The sequence below is a fragment of the Eptatretus burgeri genome, chromosome 10, assembly GCF_056783735.1.
Source record: "Eptatretus burgeri isolate ZD-2024b chromosome 10, Ebu_testis_v1, whole genome shotgun sequence".
In the NCBI taxonomy this organism is placed as follows: domain Eukaryota; kingdom Metazoa; phylum Chordata; class Myxini; order Myxiniformes; family Myxinidae; genus Eptatretus; species Eptatretus burgeri.
Genome location: NC_140970.1, coordinates 30,387,935 through 30,407,199, shown reverse-complemented (window position 1 = coordinate 30,407,199; position 19,265 = coordinate 30,387,935). Strand labels below are relative to the sequence as shown.

The 19,265-nt window shown below is 44.5% G+C and overlaps 2 protein-coding genes across 2 annotated transcripts in view; both read left to right on the top strand.

Moving 5' to 3' along the window:
• LOC147018208 (uncharacterized) overlaps nt 1-19,265 on the top strand; it is a 239,752-nt gene that overhangs the window by 33,325 nt on the left and 187,162 nt on the right. The gene's annotated exons all lie outside the window — the stretch shown is intronic.
• Nucleotides 175-19,097, top strand: LOC147018211 (uncharacterized). The gene is made up of 5 exons (XM_085897705.1): nt 175-1,606; nt 3,762-3,903; nt 4,040-4,085; nt 4,184-4,270; nt 17,144-19,097. Exons 1-5 carry the CDS (start codon nt 1,427-1,429, stop codon nt 17,280-17,282), a joined length of 594 nt encoding a protein of 197 aa, XP_085753831.1. The 5' UTR covers nt 175-1,426; the 3' UTR covers nt 17,283-19,097.

Below are 19,265 nucleotides of genomic sequence, written 5' to 3'. Positions count from 1 at the left end.
ATATACATAATTGTGACCTGCAGGTGCACCATATTGATGTAAATCGATGCCTCCCCCACCCCCACTCATGCATACAAAGCCTGGGGTAATGGAAGAACAAGGTGACAGGGTAGAAGGTGGGGTATTAAGTTAACACATTGACAGGTTGATGCTGGGGAGAATCATAGTAACCTAAAAATGGACGAGAAAGATGGTGGGGGATGGGAAGGGTTTAATGAGTCTAACGAAGTGATTGCAGGCAAGGCCATTTGGACCATCATGCCTGTGCTCCATCACCACCATGGCAATTCAATCCATCAGTTTATCGACAAAATTTTATTTGGGTGGGGAGGAAACCAAGAGCAAGCACAGACATCACTGGGATGATATAGATTATAGATCCAGAAATAACTAATATTTATTCACTGGAATGGTGACCGTGAACACCTGCCTCACACCAACGACTGCTGCAATGTGTGTCACGGGTTTCAGAAGGTGGAACGGAGCCCTCCCAGGTGTTTTTTTTTGGGGGGGGGATGTCACCTGAAAGGGGGTTACTGGTGTACATGGCAAAAAACTTGGTTTCCCATTCCAAATTACTCCATTCCGAGCACGGAAAGAGCATAGGGTGCAAGACCAGAAAGGGGGCGGCAGAAGACAGAGAACACCAACCTGTTTGCAATGGTGAAGTGACAAGCCCGTAGACTCAACTTCATATTGGGAGATTCCAATAATCTTAAAGGCCTTTGTTTCCACGATGACTAGCTGAGCAAGATGTGAGGCAGAGGAGCCAGATCAGAATGAAGAGCAGTACTCCATCGAGCTGTGGATGAAGGCCTTGTTTGTAGATAGGAGTTCAGGTGTGCCAAGGAAGGACTTTGCACGACGGAGGATGCCCAATCCGTGACTGGCTTTGGAGGTCAACTTTGAATTGTGGTTTGTCCAAGAAAGATCATGGCTGATACTGAGACCCAGGAGTTTGAATGAACTTCAAAGATTATTGAAAAAGTAGATAGGAGGTTGATATTCTCTATTTTGTGACAGTTCATTTTGGGATTTTATATAGGATCGGTCACAGTTCTTAATCTGTGTCCAAAACCTTTTACCTTGGATGGTTCTCTACCCACATCCCTTGAAGATGACCTATAAACACTCTCGATGGTACCAATGGTTGGGATCTCAAGCTTGGTGCTTGTTTGCAGTATGCCACCTAATCATCATGAAACCTCATCCACCGCTGTTGTAAGCAAAGAAAACAAACTTGGAAACTCGAACCGTCAGTGCACCTGCTCTGGGTCCGTGCTTGCGGAGCAAATGGGGTGCGGGGAGGGGGGCGCACAGGTGAAGTATTGGCAACGTGCAATTGAGGTCTCTGCGTGGGTGAGGTCTCTGCAAGGAGGACGTGTGTGTGAGGGTCTTGTACGGTAAATAAACCATCAACTCAGTCATGCTTCGGCAATGGCGCAGAGAAAAGCAGAGCAACAAGGAGGAAACCGGTTTACTTTTGAGTGAACAATGTGAAGGTGAAGATCCAGTGAAGAAAGAAGAACGGAGAGGCGGGCTTGAGGAGGAATTGAGACGATTGGAAAGGGAGCTGAATGACCCTTGGTACTGCAAGTACATCGAGGTGAGGGATCGTTCTTATGTATCGATAAACCGGTTTATGGTTATTTCTTCATTATCAATTATCGAATATAACTTTTGGAATCTCTGCTTTACTCCCATTGAGATGAATGGGCATGTGGTGTATGATGCTATCTATCTATTATGTATGCACAACTGGATTTTTATATTTATTTTTAAACTTGCCACTTTCCACTTACCACTTGTCTCCCCCCCCCCAACCCTACTCCTCAAAGTTTTCACTCCTATTTTTGCATCTTCCTCTTTCTCATCCTTCATCGCTTTGCTTTCTTTCTCTCGTCCACCTTTCCGTCAATCTATGAGTCTAAGGGAAGACATCAAATGGGGACATCAAAGAGTACGAGGGTGAGAGCTGAGTGAGTGAGCATAGACAGAGAAAATCAGTGGCTTAATGATTAGTGTCCACTCCATGTCTCGGAGGCTGGTGGTTCGAAGCCCGGCCGAGTCATTACCTAACTTTATCAATGATACGTGTTGCTTCCCTGCTTGACGCTCAGCATTCGAGGATAAAGCGTGGACAAACAATGCTGGGAAGGCAATGGCAAACCACCCAGTATAACCCGAGCCAAGAAACTGCTGCGGTAGCACCAACGCTTTGCAAAGAGTACGCACCGTACATCAAAACATGCATATGCTGCATATATGCATGTATAAAATGGGATCCAAACCTGATTAATATATGGACAAGTGTTGGAGAAATTAATTATACAGTGGTACTCTGACCTTACAAACCCCTGGCGGTACTATATTTAACCTCCGCCGCCATCGAAGATCGGAGGTTACTGTTTTCACCCCTTTCTGTTTGTTTGTTTGTGAACAGTATTACGGAAAAACTCCTCGACGGATTTCGACGAAACTTGGTGGGGGGATTAGGTATGGTCCAAGGATCATGACATTAGATTTTGGACTTGGTCCAAAATCCAATATGGCCGCTATGGCGGCCATTTTGAAAAAATATTTGAATTTTTTATTTTTTTGCATTTCTACGTTTTAAGTGATTTCCAACCCCCCCCCCAAAAAAAAAATTGTGAGAAAAAAATTTTTTGCAACTTTTTTTTCAACAAAATTTCGAAATTTTTTTGCATTTCTACATGTTATCAGTGATTTCCAACAAAAAACATGCCAAAATTATAATTGCGGCTGATTTTGGAACTTCAGGTGGATATACCCACGTAAAATCAATTTCTGTCTCAAGGAATCAAGTTATGACGAATGAATGTCTAGTTATGACAAGGAATCTCTGCGATTTGTCCCCACCACATTTCCACAGGGCGCTCAAGGTCTGCCAACAACCCCCTTCTGGTAAAACTACCAAAATCACGAATCACTGCTCATCTTCACTCTTTCATTCCTCTTTTTTCCCGCCTTTGGAATAAACTTCCTCACTCTATTCTTTCCCATTCTTCCCTCCAGGCTTTCAAAACAGCTGTTCACCACCACCTCTTATCATCCAAATCCAAATCCTCGATCTTTTCTACCCCCGATAATCCACCCAAGCCCACTTCCTTCAATTCCCCTGCTTTCCTTCCTGAAAGTCCCTGTAATGTCCATCTTCTCTTCGCCATGTTCCCCGTCCCATCCCCATCCCTCTCCCTTCCACAGTTCACCTAATGTGTCTGTTCCCCACTGTTTTGTCCCTTTCACTCCCGCCCCTCTTGTCTCATGCCCCCTTGCTGTGAGTTGTGTGTTAGCTCTCATACGAGCCTCGACAAGGTATACAAAAAAAAGTATGTAAAAGTTAAAAGTAAAAGGGAAAGTTGTAAACTATAACTCTGAGCACTGTTCACATCAAATTGAATGAATGGGATATCAGGTTCACTTGAGTGACCTAGAGTATTGGCGGCGGAGGTTTTGCACTCAACCGAGTGCTCCCCCTCTAGTATGCTACTGTTGCCATATAAACCCTTAATGGTACTCTGGCCACTTGAATGCCTGCCGAAGGGCAGCTCCCAAGAACACCATGACATTTTAAAGTTCCACGTAATATTTCGAGCAGGAGGTCAGGCTTGGCGCTGGATTCATTTGGTTTAGGGTTCCATGATGCGGATCCCCCCCGGCTGGCACCACCTGATTCGAACGCAGCCGCTCATTCAGGTTGTGTGCAGGTGAGTGTGGTGCTGTTCGGGTTGTGCGTGCAGGGGAGTGTCGTGCTACTCGTGTTGCTGACTGCTCTCGGTACGTACGTGCACTTCGAGCAAGTACGATTCCACATCACTCACGGCTACGCACACTTGGGATACTCCAGCGCACAGCACCTCGTGGGGATTCATTACCGGGAGGGTAAGTAATGTCCATTGGAGTGGAGTCTTGACCATTACCCAAAATGGTAGTGGTTCCCATGTGAACTCATGATCATATTTTAGCCACAATTGCTTCTGTCTTTTCATCATGTGACCTGCTGTCTTTGCCTTACTAGGTGTGGGTGTTGAGAGGGATGAAGCTTTAGCTCATCACTGGTTTGGGTGAGTCTCTCCCCTGGGTGAATCCCTTTGGCAATACCATTCTCATGAGACCATTGGTGTCCGTCCGAAGCCCCAATGTCGCATTTGTTTGTCTGCAGCCGGGCAGCCGCTCAGGGCCACGCTCGTGCCTCCTACGAAATTGTCATCGCTCGTCTCGAGAACAGCACAGATGGGAGCATGGACATGTAAATGATTCTTATTCATTCCACTCATATTTCAGCTTCGATTGCTTTTGATGTTGGCTCATTAAGTTCTGGTTTGAATTGTGGACAACTGTCATTGTTTACATACCTTGAAAATGGACTTGAAGCATATCAAGCTTATTTGTCCTTCTCTATCCTCTGTTGAAATGGATCTGCATGTTGGATGTGCGAAAAAAAGAAAAAGCATGGACCGTTAAAATTCAGGTCCAGATTAAATCTGGAATATTTACGTTTCTAATGGCATTCGAGTCTTGTCTTAAAGGGGTTAATTGATGGGCTGTGGCCACCTCTGAAGGTTTTGAATTTCACTCTGACTATCCATGAGAAAGTGGTTTGGCGAATTCTCTTCTTGAATCTACATTTATTACCTCTGTCTCCGAAGGTGGGAGGAGCTTGTTTTCACCCCTACCTGTTTTTCTGTGAGCAGGATATATCAAAGTTGTGGATGGATTTGGACGACATTTTATGGACAGAATGGGTGTGTGACAAGGACCAATTGATTAGACTTTGGTGAAGATCCGGATCCAGATACTCGTGATTCTTCACCATTGAGAGATGGGGGCCAAAAATGATAAGTCGCGCGATAGACATCTCAAAAATTTGTGGACAGATTATGACAACTTGGTGGATGATTTGGGTAGGTGATAAGAACAAGCCGATTCGGTTTTGGTTAAGGTCCGGATACAGATCCGGCCTATCTGTGGGATACAAAGCGTAAACGATTCAGTCTGGCGGAGGTATGCGCTCCACCGAGTACCATTCTAGTTCAGTTTGAAGTTGTGACCTCTGGTGCTGCTACTTTCTTGTAAAGGATGAAGTAATATTCTGGAGATGTTGTCTTTTGGCCATGTAAGAGTTTGTAGGTTAGTTTGTTCATCACCACTTCAACCCATAAGCTACCGAAGTAATTGGATTTCTGGAGTAATTGCTACTACGATCTAGGACATCCAAGTGAGAAAGGAGGAATTTGGAATTTGTTCAGTATGCATGTGGAAGTACATTCCTGTGTGTGGTTTTGCACATCGTACAGCCAATCAGGAGAGTGCTTTTGGAATTGCAGACAATTGACACCACAATCTTGTCAGCTGAGTAGGGTGTGAAATTCCCTGGGTGTTTGTGAGCCCTTGTGCTTCCATTGTTCAGATTCCAATTTGGTTTCAGGATCCTATGGTGAAGTCATGTTTGTCACGAGTTACCAGAGGACTGAAGGAGCCGCTGGATCTGTACTGAACTGTTCAAGAAGCTCGCGACTGTTGATCATTACTGTCAATCGTGAACACCGAGGTTTCACGGGACTTATCTTGCAGATGGTGAAAACCTTTGACATGTCTTAATGTTTCCAGATGATGATGAAAACACTGCCTTGAGAAATTGCAACTTAATATTCTGGTAAATGTTCAAAATCAATGCTTCAACTTGGGCCACAGTGGGTGGAATGCTCACATCTGCTGGTCATCCTTTGGTCAAGGCCTACCCTTTGTTCCCCTCGGTGTACGATCATGTTTATTTGTTCTTTCTCCCCATTATCTTCAATTTCTATCTTTCCCACTTTCTTAACGTCCCCCATCCCAACTAATCACTCTATTTCTTATCTTAAAAAAAAAATAAACGCTACCTTTCTCCTATTCTTCTTCTTCTTCTTCTTCTTCTTCTCCTCTTCTTCTTCCAACACTTCCATGACCTAATCTGTTGAAAACTCTCTCAAACATTAATAATAATAATAATAATAATAATAATAATAACAAAAACGATCTCTTATAATGCTTCATCTTCTTCTTTCACACATGTGGTTCTCTTTACTATATCATAATGCACTACTCTTCTGCTATTTAAACAGACTGCTCTCAATTCAACCTTTCCTTCATATCTTGCCTAAAAAAAATCCAACTGTTACAGCGTTTCTTCTCTCCATTCTCTGAATTCGCCTTCATTGCATCCATCAAGAAATGTGTTTAATCGCATAACTGACCTAAAACTTAAAAAAACCCAGTTTGCTATGAATGTTCGCTTTCCATCAACCATTCTTTTTTTCCAACTTCAGTGCCAACTCACTCCTCTCACTAGTGCAGCAGATTACTGAAATAATCTTTCACTTGGTGGTACAAGCACCAAATTTGGTATACATGTGCTCCAGGACCTATTCTCTCAGAAAAGTACGTTACCCACATTGAAAAACAAAATGGCCACCATTTTTCAAGATGGCCACCATTTGAAGTGGTTTTAATCTGTGTTTGAGCTAAATTTTGATGGAATAATGCTATTTTAACTTTCTATGCCTCAAAATATATGTTGTTGAGTTAGAAAAATCCATTTCTGCACTTACAAAATCGTAATTATTGAAAACTAAGATGATATGGCCAGAATTAAATGACGACAGGCTCTTTTAGCGCTACATTTTGCAAAAAGAAAAAAAAAGAAGAATAATATAGCATATACAGCAGGAAATTATTATCTTTTGATTCACGTGGTGGATTAGTCAATCTAATCATTTAGTCCTCACATTTGCATACACACAACTGTGTACACTTGAGACTGAAGCGATAGCATTTACATCGCCCTCGGCTTTCCGTCTTGCAGCCACATTTTGTTAACTGCTGACAACTCTCGGCAATGGGTGGAATGGTCGTCCAAAAGACTTGCCAGACCTCACCATCTTTCTGCCACCCCCAGTTAGCAGGGCTTTCAGTTTGCATTTTGCACACTGTTGCCTGGCCCCATATGCAGCCTGCTTGGTAGGCAGACCGTTTGACATGCTGTATGAGAGCTGTGCTTGTCGGTGGAATGGCATCATAAGACCTTTGCTTCTGAGCGAACAACTCCAGTCTTGCCTCATCAACTTTGTCCATAGTGCTGTTCTTGTCATACATGGTGATGACAAACTTCTCAAAGACGTTGTTGTCTGCATTTTCCACGACTGGTGGGTACTGACTTAACTTCTTGAAGACGGGAGTCACTTGAGGGTAAACCTCCCATGCCTGCCATGCAGTTTTTTTGCCTTTTCCACAAAAAGCTGACAGAATATCACAGCCAGTGAAGGCGTGAAAGAACAGCATGCCACTGGATTTGTCTGGGCCAAGATTCGCCACCATGTCATGAATTGGCAACCACTTAATGAACTGACCCTGGCCAAATTCAACCCACAGCATTTCCATGCCTGCATCTTGGAGGGTAGCAAAACACTGACTGCAACAACGAGAACATCTGTGTCACATGCTTTAATCAACACAGACGTCATCTGTTGCTTGGCTGCATGAAGAGCATGAGTGAAGATTCTGGAGTCGGCTTCCTCGTGGTTGCAAGGACTTAAGCCATCAAGACTGATGGATCTTTTGGAAAGAGCCTGATCTCCTTTGGTCACAATAATGACATTGTCAGGACACATGGTCACTATCTTATCAGCAAGGAACCCAAAGAGCTCTGTCTTGTTGTTGTTGTTGTCTCTCAGGAAACATTTCCAGTTAGGTGGCAGCTTGGTTTTCTCCATCACTCGGCATCGATCCCCTTTGCCTCTCTTTGATCTTGTTTCAGCCTTCAGGCTGGAAGTCCAATAAACATCAAAAACTATGTCTGTCCTCACGAAATTCGGAGTACATCTGAATCTTTGGAACCACATCTTGGACAGCATATTCCTCAAAGGTCTTTGGCGGCAATGAATACACAAGAGAGGACCCATCAATGATAACAGCATCACATCCTGGTCTAGTGTCGGGAGGAGTAACTGTAGCTTCCAGAATTTTTGCAAGTTGCGACTTCTGACCAGTGTGGCGTTTCCCACTGTCACTCAGCGCCGCAGGGAAAGACTGGTTTTCATGTTGGAAAAACTCAAGCAGGTCAAACTCTCGTGCTTGGCAGGATATAAAGAGTTGCAAGAACAGATGGCAATCATCTTTGAGTACCTGCTGCTTCATGTCACCAGAAGTTGCAGCTGCCTCTTGGCGAAAGAAGTCTGCTTTGTTCTTTTTGATGGGCTTATAGAACAAAGCTCCGTCACCCAGACCATTGAAAAATTCTCAGAAGTCAACTTTACCTTTCTCAAGGTGAGTCCTTACAAGTTCAGCAGTACTGGGATGCACGATGGTTTTTGAGTCCAATGTGAGCAGGTCTTTTGATTCTTCCTGAAAAGGATTTCCCAGATCCTTCATTTCACCAAACAATTTCTGGACCTTGTCAGAGAAGGATTTCTGAGATCTAGGCTGGTTTGCTCATGGTGCGTGATATCTTCATTTGCCACTTTGGCCAGTGACGCCAACTCATACTGTAATATTAGCACGCTAACTTCTGGTCCAGACACCATCCACCTACTCAGTGCAGCTGGATCCTCAGTAAGCCCAATGGCACCACCATCACCTTTCACTACTGCATTGGCCTGTTCATGTGCTTGGTCAATGGCCAAGCCAGAAAACTCCCTGTTAGTCGTGTGTACCACAAAATTTCCCAGTTGAAATTAATTAAAGACCTCAGGGTGAGTGTGTTCCAAAGTGACCATGTCTCTAAGATGGATGGGAAGCCATCACATTGTTGTTTGCAAAGAACAAGGGGATTAGAGCAGCCAGTGCTTCGCAATACAAACCGAGGTTGGCTTCCCTGAAAGACCTGATCAACGAGAACGTCACCAATTCCATTGATAACATAAGATCCCAGAATTGAAATTGAGGACTCTCTTTTTTGCGTTTCTCACACCAGTCATCAAAATCCAGAGCTTCTTCATTATCTTCTACACAATGATGCTCATATGCTTCCTTTTGGAGCATGTCGAGGCAAACGCGCTGTACCTTGGTGCATATGGTGTGTTCTTGTGACACTTGAGGCAGAAAGAAAGGACTCTGCCATTCCAGAAGAAGCCACCCCAGACTTCACAAGAGCACCTGTCCACCCACTGCTTTGAAGTAGGGTTCCAAGAGACCTTAAAGCAGCCATCTCTATGTGGAGGCCCCCAAACATGACAACAAATTTATCCTCACCATACAGGTCAGGCCAGTGCCACTGGACTTGTTTGATAAGTGCATAAATAGGCTGGTCTGCGGTTATCACAGGGACCTGTCCTGGATTGAGGTGTGCAATAGTATCCCTGACTTTGTTCATGGAGTGCCTTACAGTGGCAACTGAGTGAGCTTCATCACGAAGGAGGGGCAGAAGTGCTGTAATACTCACTTCAAATGCAAGACCTCTCTTTTTCTCTGCATGATGGGCTGACCAAGTGATATTAACATTGTCATATACTTCTTGTGTGAGGCTAATCTTCTGCAACCACTCGTATTCATTGGTTAGGGGGAGACTTGGCAGAGATTCATATGTAACTTTGCCTTTGGGAGGAGAAGGGTTCTTTGTTGTGAAGAACGCAGGATAGATATTTGTATACGAGTGGGGGATTTCTGGGACTTTCTTTACTTTGGTATTCTTAATTAGAATTGGTTCCCGTACTTCTCCTTGATTTCCTGATGTTGTATGTTCAAAGATGGATATGCTGGTTCCATGGAATGATGTGGTCGCCGTTGTGGAAGAGGGATTATGGTCGATGTTATCCATCGCAGATGTGCTGAAAAGGCCTTTCCTCAGTTTGGGAGGACAAACCACACCTTCCTCTACATATCTGGCTACAGCTGCATCTCCCAGCTGAGCTGATATGTCGAGTACTCGATCATATGGAATACTGAGACCATGGTCATGGAGCATTTCCACCAGGTGTCTCTTTCTTGTCTTAGCATGAACAGACATCCCTATGGAGACCGGAAATGGGGTTTCTCTGTCTCTGGAATGCCTGTGTGTGGCAGCACCTTCTTTGTATTTGGCAAAGCAGTTGTTTTGAAGGAGCTGAGCTATAGCCAAGTCAGTTGTAGTTGCTCCAAACCTCAGTTGAGACTTTATGTCTGCTCCATGCTCAATCATGCAGACAAATTGGAGCAAAGCTGGAGGTAATGAATCGTATACTGAAGTCTCATGAAGATTGCCCTCATATTTAGATTTGTGATCAAGCATGTGCCTACGCAATATCTTGGCAGCTTTGGCGAGAATGATGGCATCAGAGTAGGTTGATGCTTCTGACATGACAAGACCTACATCCTTCTTGAATGTCAGATAAACATCACGTCCATTCTTGTAGGTTTCCAACGCAGGTATCTCTGCGAAAAGCTTTTCTTTCAGTCTGGTAGAGTTCACATCAGGTATATCTGTTCCAAATTGTTCAAGTTTTTCCTTGTAAAGACTCACCAAGTTTGCAAGTCGAAACTAAACAGGCCCGTCACTGCTATTTCTTGTCTCGATGACATTGGTAAGAAGTTCAGAGAACACCAAAGGGAAGACTTCCTTTCCTTGGGATGACTGGACTTTTTCTTTGTTCTTGGCTGCAATGTGTGCCCTCTCTCTATGATACAGAGCTGTTAAGCAAGAGTAGTGGTATTTCAGTTCCAGGGAAACCACATCGCCACCGCTCAAGACAGCCAAAAGCTTGCCATCATTAAGATTGCGAGCACATTCATTAAGCCTCTCATTTAGCTGCATAGTCGTGGCTTATCGCAACTTTTACTTTGGTTGTATCTTTTCACATAAGAAACACCATTGCACTTCCATGCTAGTTCTTCGCCGTTTTGAGTGCCCTTCTCCTGGATCATTTTGAATTTCAGCTGCTCTTTTAGTGGCACGCTCAAGTTTATAGCTGTCAAACATTTTGTGACAATTTTGGTGGTACTTGGCACTATTTCACCTCAGTGTATCCTCAATACCACCTCCTTCATCCAATCTGGATGGGTCTAACCTGATCGGTAATTGGTGGATTGCCTGAAATTGTGGTAGGTTTTTTGCTATCATGGAATAACCATCAGAACTACACTCATAACGGGTTGGGGGGGACTTCAACTCTTCTTTTGTATCAGTCTGACAGAGGCAACACTTCCTCCAGTCAGTTTTAGGAGTACAACTCAACGGATTATTAGTGGACATATTGAACAGGTTAAGGCCGAGGGTTTATCCTTTTACCACCTAACCGTACAAAATACATAAGCACATTGAGATATTGGATACAACTAGTTCATACATACAAATGCCCTACACCTAGCCCAATTGTTCATCCAATGCCATTTAAGTCCCATGCGATCTGTACACCTTCCAGGTAACTGAAGCCCCATTACCCTTGGCTCGGCTCTCCCGCGCTGGTACATCCTGTCAATTCAGGTGCAGCTATCTAATAGTGTAATACTACAACTAGCTATACTTCTAGCTGAAATATATACAGGGGCTTATTAGATAGCATTTGGGACACTCAAGTATACTACAAACTACAGTTTAGGTTAGTAAACTCCAGCTACAACTAGTACACTATAAGCCGATACTGAACCCCGTGCTGAGTCTCACAGCAGTGATGTCGCCAGTGTGCCCTGGTTGTGCTTTAACATCACTCTTATTCACATAATGTAATAGAGCTTGACCGCATCACCTCAATCCATGATCACAGATGTTACCCAGCAATATCTGTGATAATTTTGTAAGACAGCAACAAAAGTACTGATTTTAAGTCATGCAATTGCTGCCATCTTGAAAACTGGTGACCATTTTCAAATATTAGTGCCAAAATATATTTCTCCAGTCAAAATACAATCTATTTAACATTTGGATGAATAGCATGTTCCTATTTATAGATGTTTAGCACTGAAAACCCTTTTTCCTATTTTATGAGACGGCCATCTTGAAAAATGGCAGCCATTTTGTTTCTCAACGTGGGTCACGCACTTTTCTGAGAGAATGGGTCCTGGAGCACATGTATACCAAATTTGGAGCTTATACCATCAACTGAAAGATTCTTGTGGGATACTGACTTAATCCGCCCCACGACACCCCTCACTCTCAAAGCAACCATCCCACTCTTCTCCCTCCAAGCCTCCCTCTCACCTCTCTCAAAAACTCCCCCCTCACCTTTCTCCCACCATTCATCCCCCTCACTCATCCTTCCCAAAGTTGCCCCCCCTCCCATCCACAAAGCTCCCTCCTTCCACTGCCCTCTCACCTCCATCTCTTCACTCCACCTCCTCAAATCCTCAACTGCCTTCTTCCCCCTCTCTTGTCCCCCCTCTCCCCCAGCACCACAGAGCCTTTTCTCCTCCTCATTTGGCCCCCTCCCCCAGCTATTCTGCAATCCCCCACACTCTTTCAACAACAGTCCTTACCCCCCTCGTCCCTTGTCTGACCCTCCCCCTCCCCCCCACCTCCAAAGCCTCCTCCGCTACCTCTTCATTAAAAGTATGGACCTCAATTATCCAGGGCCTTCGCTCAAACCTTTCAGATCTTTCCATACAGGTTGCCACTGACAAACCAGACATAATCTGCCTAACAGAAACTTTCCTCCTCCAAGACGTGTCTGACTCCCAAGTATCTCTCCCCGGTTACTCCCTCCTCCGGTTTGACAGACCTGACCTCGCCCTGGTGGAGGAGTTGCTCTCTTTATCAAAGACTCTATTCCTCACTCTCCATGCACTGCCCTCACTCCCCCACACCCCCAGGAATACCTCTGGCTATGGCTTCCCCTCAACTCCCACCTCATGTTTATATGTGTACTGTACCGTCCACCTAACAGTGATGACTCCATCTACACCTCACTATCTGAAAACATGGACCAACTTCGATCTTCTCATCCAAACTCTCACTTCCTCATATGTGGCGACTTCAATTGTCATCATGCCAGTTGGCTAGGTGTGGGTACCTCTCTCACCTGTCATGGCACCTCAGCAAAAGCTTTCTGCGACTCATTGGGACTGACTCAATCGGTCAACTTCCCGACCCAGATCTCAATCAATGGTACTCAATCTCTTCTGGATCTGATTTTAACAAATTTCCCTGACAATATCTGCTGCTCTTCGCTCCAATCGGTTCTTCTGACCACGTCCTTGTCAAAGTGGACATCTCTCTGGCTGTTATCAGAGAACCAACTCACCACCGTCAAGTCTGGCATTTTACTCAAGCCGACTGGCAGGTCTCCAAGCAGCCCTCAAACTTATAGCCTGGTCTCCTATCTCCACTTTCTCCAACATCAACTCTTCCTGGGAATTCTTTCAAAGAAACTTGCTCTCCCTCATGCACAGATTTATCCCCTCTCGTTTTCAGTTGTCCAACCTTCCTCCCGCCCTTGGTTCACTGAAGCTTGTGGCGAGGCAGTTGTCCTGAAACAGCTTGCCTTTGTCTCATGGAAAGCAAACCCAACTGAGGGCAATCTCAGTTCCTTCCATAAAGCTCGGAACAAGTGTGTATCTACCCTCAGGAGAGCCAGAAAACAACATCTTTCTCATCTCAAGTCTGAACTCTCAAACCTCTCTCCCTCCTCAAAATCCTGGTGGCGTCTAATCAAATCTGTTTCTGGTGAATGTTCCCCCTCCATCCCCTCCCTTACCTCAAATGGCAGCACTGCTGATACCGCACGTGAAAAAGCTGAATGCCTAAACTCGGTGTTTGCAGCTAAATCTTGTGTCCAAAACCCATCACTTTCTCTACCCACCTTACCCAGTCGCACCCAACTGTCCCTGGACTCTGTGTCCTTTTCTCCTGACAAGGTGGAGAACTTGCTGTCAAACCTCGACTCCGATTCTGCAACCGTTCCAGATGGCATCAGCCCACGTGTCCGCAAAGCCTGCTCTTCTGCTCTTGCTCACCCTCTCGCTATTCTATTCACCCTCTCATTTGCTCAAGGCCATCTGCCATCTGCTTGGAAATATGCTAACATGACTGCCCTGCACAAAAAGGTGCAAAAACAGATCCCTGCAACTACAGAGCAATCAGCCTTCTCCCAATCATCACTAAGGTTATGGAATCCATCATCGCTTCAGACATCAAATCCTTCCTCTTCTCCAATGGCTTGATTTCTGATCATCAATTTGGTTTCAGACCAGGTCACTCTACACTGGATATGCTGCTTCTGCTCTCCCAACAATGGATGGAAGCCCTCAATGCCAGACAGGAAATCCGAGCCGTATCCCTGGACATATCACGTGCTTTTGACACAGTCTGGCACCCTGCCCTGCTCACCAAACTCTCTTCCTATGGTATCCAAGGCCATCTCCACTCATGGCTCGCAGACTTCCTCTCCTGTCGCAGTCAACGTGTGGCCCTAAATGGAGTTCTCTCATCCTCTCTTCCTGTCCAGGCTGGAGTTCCTCAAGGTAGCGTTCTGGGCCCTGTTCTTTTTCTGGTTTTCATCAATGATCTCTCCGACTCTCTGGAAAATCCTTTATATCTCTTTGCTGATGACTCCACCCTCTGCCGTACCATTGGAAATCCCTCAGACCGGCAAGCAGCAGCTTCTTCGCTCACTGCTGATCTGGATAAAATCACAAACTGGTCCAACACGTGGAACATGTCTTTCAATCCGGACAAATCTCACTCTCACTGTCTCTTCGAAAGGATTGTTTAGAAACCCCCCCCCCCCCACATCCACTTTCTCAACAATCCTCTGGAAGAAGTCTTTTCTTTCAAGCTTCTGGGTCTCACTATCTGCCATGACCTTTCCTGGGAGAGCCACATTTCAAACCTTGCCTCCAAAGCCAGTCGTCAACTGGGAATCCTCCGTTGTGCAAGGTCCTTCCTTGGCTCACCTGATCTTCTGACCACTTACAAAGCTTTTGTCCGCAGCCTGATGGAGTACTGCTCTCCCCTCTGGGCTGGTGCTCCTGCCTCCCACCTTTCTCGGTTTCATGCTGTAGAAACCAAAGCATTTCGGATCATTAGCATCTCCCGCAATGAGGGTGAGTCTTTGGGCCTCTCACTCAATCACCTCAGGTTGGTCGGTGGTCTTTCTGTCTTCTACCGTCTCCTCTCCAGCCTCGCCCCCCTGCTCTCTCTGCCATTTGTCCCCACCATATTTCCGCAGGGCGCTCAAGGTCCGCCAACAACCCCCTTCTGGTAAAACTACCAAAATCATGAATCACTGCTCACCTTCACTCTTTCATTCCTCTTTTTTCCCACCTTTGGAATAAACTCCCTCACTCTATTCATTCCCATTCTTCCCTCCAGGCCTTCAAAACAGCTGTTCACCACCACCTCTTATCATCCCCCATCCAAATCCTCGATCTTTTCTAACCCCGATAATCCACCCAAGCCCACCTCCTTCAAATTCCCTGCTTTCCTTCCTGAAAGTCCCTGTAATGTCCATCTTCTATTCCCCATGTTCCCCGTCCCATCCCTCTCCCTTCCACAGATCTCCAAATGTCTCTGTTCCCCACTATTTTGTCCTTCCAACTCCCTCCCCTCCTGTCTCATGCCCCCCTTGATGTGCGTTGTGTGTTAGCTCTCATACGATCCTCGATAAGGTATAAAAAAAAGCCAACACCAGCTTGATAAATCATTGGAGAAACATTCTGGATTATACAATGGCTTACACCAAAAGCATAAATGAAATTGCTAGTGCTTTTAATCTGAAACTTCCACTCCAACCTTTTCTTCTTGTCCTTAAGATCATGTACCCACAAAATTGTCCATCTCTCTGCTGGTCTTCAAGGGCCCATGAAGGCGCTGTATCTGGCAGTTTAATCAGACAGATTTGTCTGGCCTACTCTTTCTCTGGATATTGTGTGTTTGAGAATCATTTCTCAATTCCAATCACACATCCAGCGAAGACAATTCATGCGGTGAGTCGATTTCCTGACAGTAGCTGCTTTTTCCTCCGAGAAAGCCAACTCCTCTCATGGGATCCTGCAGTTTCTCAAAAAATCCCACATAGCCATTGTGTTTCCATCCAGCATTCGACGATGCACCAGAATTAAGCATCAGGCCACACTTGAAATATTAACTCACAGGTCTTTCATCATCCACAAAAAAACACAAGGTGGCAATTTGTAAAGTCTGTCTGGAACATGTTCAACAGTTCCTTCATTATTGACGGATGGGGTTACAATGGACTTTCCTGCTCAAACTTTGTCTTTGAAGAAATTACCAAGATCCCAAATTCCTCTTCCTGTACCTGCCCATTCAACATCCCACCCCCATTCACTGAAAACATCCTAAAGCATGTGAACTCTCCTGCTGAGGTTGAGAAATTTATATCCAATCAACTCATCCACTACTTCGAGTCTTGATGGCATCGGTGCTCCAATACTCAACAAGACAGCAATCAACAATGCTAAGCTTTACCAGGGTACATAGATTCCAGTAGATCTGAACCAGTGCAAACTCACTCACTCATTGCATGCAGAATGCTTTCTGAGACACATGCGGCTCAGGGGAAAATTCCTGAAGACTGGTTCAAAAAGAAATTTGGCTCGCCAACCCGTTTTGACATCTTGCAAATGAAAAATTCAGGTTTTATTAAAATTTACCATTTTATTGAAATGTAAATGTCAAGACACTTCCATTGCTCCACAAAGCTCCGTGTGTGTAACATTATTATTTGGGCTTTTGAATGTACAATATTGGTTGCAGTAGATCTCTAAATTGGCCATGATGCACAATGAAGGTGTAAAATTTGACAAAAAAATGGAATGGTTAAATTGGACAACTTTGTCAAACCTTACCTGTGGCTGGTTAGCTGCGCTACTCGGGCCTTGCAGCACAACTGAAACAGTGGGCGGTGTGGGCATCCACTCAGGAACAGATGGGGCAGCTAACTTTAATGTATATTATGCAAGATGGCACAATGCAGTAACCCTTGAGGTCTCTATCAAAATGGTATTTACTCCAAATAAGTACCACTAAAAATCAAACTTAGCACGAGCCCACTCCAGGGCAAGAAAATGACAAACCAAGAAGCTCTCACTGTCTCCAACTCATTTCCTGAATCAAATTGTTTAATGTAACAGTTATTAGGCTGCAGTTGCTAAAGAATAAGCGGTGGAGTAAAGGGCAGATTTGAGCCTAATCAACCAAACTGTGTGTGCTTTACAGAGAGACAGAGCGGTTGCTGATTCATGCAGCCAAGGAGGGCCTGGAGGAAGCAGTATCGACTTTGAAGCACCTTTGTAATCACGGGCGTTGCCATTTAGGTGGGGAAGGACCCGTCTTTGAGGACAAAGTGGAGACATGAAGAATGAAGAGAAGCAAAGCAGTGGGTAAAAGGGTAAGATCAGAGTGGGGAGTAAGTCCATTATGGAGAGGTGGTAAAGACTAGCAGGTGTGGGGTAATTGCAATTACATGGTGTTGTCATAGTACTTTTAGGTAAGTTTTAATTTATTTTGCCAATTTAAACGGTCACTTTACAAAAACTAAATTACACTCTTATAACCTTTTACAATTTCAACAAATAAAAAACAAACCCTCTACTTCCAAAACTGGTAAAAAAAACAAACCTAAAAAACCCTGAGATTGTTATCTATCTATAGTTCCAGCAACGTGTGTGTGTGTGTGTGTGTGTGTGTGTGTGTGTGTGTGTGTGTGTGTGTGTGTGTGTGTGTGTGTGTGTGTCTGCGACCGCTGTTTCTTGACAACCACTGGTCGATCTCATTGAAACTTGCCAGGTATATTGCTGGGGCTCTGTGGATGTGCCTTTTCAAGGTTTGATATTTATCGGACAAGTGGTTCCCAAGTTATGGCCATTTATTTACCAAACCAATGACAGGACACGGTGCTTTGACATCACGATTGACGTCACAATTCTTCTTCTTTTTTTCATTTTTTTTTTTTTGCACGTACGGCCACGCGAGAGCGAAGGAACGGCCTGTGTGGTTGTTGTTTCTGGCACACGGTTTCAAAGTTTATTTTTTTTTTTTTGCACGTTCGGCCACACACGTACTCGGGCTTGCATGACAGGACACGGTGCTATGACATCACAATTGACGTCAAATTTTTTTTCTTTCTTTTTTTTTTGCACGTACGGCCACGTACTAGTAATAATAAAAACCAGGTGATAGATTCGTACATACAAAATAACATTATCATAAGTACACTGTAGTAGAGTTTAAGATATTTGAATTGTTCCTCTTCTTTAAAAAAAAAAAAAAATTTGCACGCAAGAGCAAAGGAACAGCCTGTGTGGTTTTCTGGCACGCAATTTGAAAGTTTTTTTTTTTTTGCACGTACGTCCACGCAAGTACGGGCACGTGAGAGCGAAGGAGCGGCCTGTGTGGTTGTTTCTGGCACGTGGTTTGAAAGTTTTTTTTTTGTTCGTTTTTGCCCGTACGGCCATGCAAGTACGGGCACGTGAGAGCGAAGGAGCGGCCTGTGTGGTTGTTTCTGGCACGTGGTTTGAAAGTTTTTTTTTTGTTCGTTTTTGCCCGTACGGCCATGCAAGTACGGGCACGCGAGAGCGAAGGAACGGCCTGTGTGGTTGTTGTTTCTGGCACACGGTTTGAAAGTTTTTTATTTATTTTATTTTTTTTTGCAAGTACTGGCACGCGAGAGCAAATGAACGGCCTGTGTGGTTGTTGTTTCTGGCACGTGGTTTGAATTTTTTTTTTTGCACGTACGGCCAGGCATTAGTTAAATACAAATTGCAGATTGGGAATCAGGCTCGTTCAGTGGAGTAAGAATCGAGCTCGATTGAGTGCCGATGCAAGGATTGGCTTGTTTAATTGCCTCTGAACACTTAGCTCATGATCCTGTGATTCCAGGTTCAGATCTTGTATCCTGTGTTGATTTTCGTAAAGCCTACTATCGATGTAATGCATGTGAAAGTCCAATGATGTTTGCATATGTTGTTGTTTGGTAATATTTACAAGCACCTCTGACCCTTATCTAAACTCAGGGAAGGGGAGGAGTGGGGACAAATGTTGACAAATCAAATTACATATTCTTGAAGTGAAAGATTTACAAGATGATTATGGGAAATACAGGTTTTAAATGTGTTGGGATTGAATTTTACTTTATCATGAACCAAAATAAACTTTGATTTGGAGAATTGTGCATTCGTATCGACCTCATTTGCACAATTTCTTTCCCAACCTCACCGTGGTCATGCTCTGCATTCCACAACAACCCACAGGTAACATCCAATGCACTTTGTGCAAGTCGAGACGATTGCTCACCTTGCACAGGTGCCAGTTTGAGAGTCAATCTACCCATCAAGTTTCC

Coding starts and splice junctions, on each gene's coding strand:
- LOC147018211 (XM_085897705.1), top strand. CDS start 1,427: ATGCTTCGGCAATGGCGCAGAGAAAAGCAGAGCAACAAGGAGGAAACC. Junction 4,086..4,183: donor TTAGCTCATCACTGGTTTGG/GTGAGTCTCTCC, acceptor GTTTGTCTGCAG/CCGGGCAGCCGCTCAGGGCC. Junction 4,271..17,143: donor ACAGATGGGAGCATGGACAT/GTAAATGATTCT, acceptor TGTGCTTTACAG/AGAGACAGAGCGGTTGCTGA.